Source organism: Chaetura pelagica, unplaced genomic scaffold, assembly GCF_000747805.2.
Source record: "Chaetura pelagica isolate M959 unplaced genomic scaffold, ChaPel_1.0 scaffold1407, whole genome shotgun sequence".
In the NCBI taxonomy this organism is placed as follows: domain Eukaryota; kingdom Metazoa; phylum Chordata; class Aves; order Apodiformes; family Apodidae; genus Chaetura; species Chaetura pelagica.
Window position 1 is genome coordinate 210,996 of NW_009953954.1, and position 2,029 is coordinate 213,024.

The 2,029-nt window shown below is 65.5% G+C and overlaps 1 protein-coding gene across 1 annotated transcript in view; it reads left to right on the forward strand.

Moving 5' to 3' along the window:
* The window catches only part of PALM (paralemmin), a 16,013-nt gene that overhangs the window by 2,436 nt on the left and 11,548 nt on the right, over positions 1 to 2,029 (forward strand). The window contains exons 4-5 of the mRNA XM_010001848.1: positions 132 to 220; positions 1,042 to 1,173. Of these exons, the coding sequence (XP_010000150.1) occupies positions 132 to 220; positions 1,042 to 1,173 (221 nt within the window). The remainder of the gene's footprint in view (positions 1 to 131; positions 221 to 1,041; positions 1,174 to 2,029) is intronic.

The window sequence follows — 2,029 nt, forward strand, 5'->3', positions numbered from 1 at the left end:
TGCCCCCTCATCCTGCCGCGGTGCGGGGTCTGCAGGGCTGGGGGAGCCAGGGTGGGCCCAACCCTGTGTCTCTGTCCCCCCCGTCGGCAGTGGTGGGGGGAGCTTCTGGCGGGGGATGGTCCTGGCTCAAGCGGTCACATCTCCTCTCTGTCCCCAGCTGAGAAGAAGGTCTCCAGCAGCCCCATGAAGGCGATGGAGGGAACTGATATGCTGAAGGCAGGTAGGTGCTGCCCTGGAGGAGCACCCGCTCCCTCCTGCCCGCTGGCTTCCCCCCCAGCCTGCTGCCCCTGCAGCCCTGCTGCTGCTCCACCGCTAGATGGCTTTCCAGACCCAAGGCACAGAACATCCTATGTTTGCAATCAGAGGGTTTGTTTCTGCTTTGGCCCCCACTGCTGGTTCGGGGCCCTCCCCTGGCCTCCTGTTCCATGTCTCTGCTCTGGTTCATCCTTCACCCCTTGCTCTGTTTGCGGCTTCTCACTCACGGGAAGGGGAGCAGAGCGTGGGCTGCAGCATGGCTGACCCCTCCGGTGCTTGCCTGGTGACAGCTCAGACCAGGCTGTGGCACCAGCGCTGGGCAGAGCCCGTCCTGGGTCCTTGGAGCAAAGTGTCACCACTGGGCTGAGGTGACCCTGGAGCTGGCGGGACTGGCCAGGAGTGATGGAGATGCCGAGGATCACCTTCCCTGGAGGGGCCACCCCAGTGCCAGGACCCTCACTGGGGGATGCCCCCTCCTGCAACCCTGAGCCTGGCTCCAGCCCAGGCCCCGCGGCCGGCACCGCTCACCGGCTGGACAGACGGACACGGCGCCAATTGCCACGGTGCCTCCGGGGCCTGTGCCTGGGGGCGAGATGCTGCTGTCAGTGCCGGGTGGGGACAGCCCCGCGGGTCCCGGTAGTGCTGTGCCTGGGATGCTACACCTGTCTCTGCCATTCACCACTGGTCGCTGCTGCCTCGCTAACACCGCTGAGCACCGCGCCTGCCTGCTGAGCAGGGGCTGGGGAGGGCCAGGGCTGCCATAACGTGCTGTCCTTTGTGTCCCAGCCATGTACTCAGTGGAGATCACGGTGGAGAAGGACAGAGTGACTGGGGAGACCAAGGTCCTGTCCAGCACCACGCTGCTCCCCCAGACCCACTGTCCACAGGGGGTCAAAGTGTACGAGGATGAGCTGAAAGGTATGGCCTGGCCCACAGCACTCGCCGGCATCAGGCTGTCCCCGAGCATCCCGGCAGCTCTGGGCAGGGAAGTGGGGCCACTCCCAGCTGGCCTCGGCAGCTCCAGGGACCTGCAGGGCATCCCCACGCTGGCCCCAGCCCTGCCCCACCAGCCCAGCATGGGGCCCATCCTGGCAGCGTGGTGCAGACAAGTCCCTGGTTTGCACATCGTGACCTCATGGCACCGGAGAGCGGAGAAGAGGATTTGCTGTGTCCCTGACCAGGGAGCCTGTCCCATGAGTGGGGGATGTGGCACCAGCACCATGTTGGCCTGCCTGGCAAAGGGGAGTGTGGCTGCAGCCATAAGGACCAGTCCGTACTTTTGGGAACCTGCTTCAAAGGGTCTGCTGACACCTGAGGGATGGTGTGTTGCTGGCAAGGATCAGCCATGGAGCTGGGGAGCATTACTGGGGACTCTGGTGGTTGAGTGGACCTATTCCCTGAGGAAGTGCCGCTGTGTCAGCATCCCGTCCTGTCCAACACCCATGGCTGGGCTGGGCCAGGCTGAGCTTCACTGTCACCAGCTGCCAGGCACAGCCCCAGCTGCTCCAGGACTCCCCACCTCATGGATGGGCCGAGGAGCCGTCACAGCAGCGCCCGGTCCAGGCCGTGTGTGTCGGTCCTGGCCACACTGTCACCAGCTGGGCTGGTGGCCACCCGTCAGGCTGCCGGCCGCCGGGGCTGATCACGGTGGGATGCCCCAGGTCAAGAGGGAAACGCAATGAGCCGGAGGCAAAGCGCACGGGCAGCAGAAGAGCCTTGTCCTCTCCCGGGCACCGGGTGCCATGGGCAGCAGAGCACACCAGGATGCTGTGGG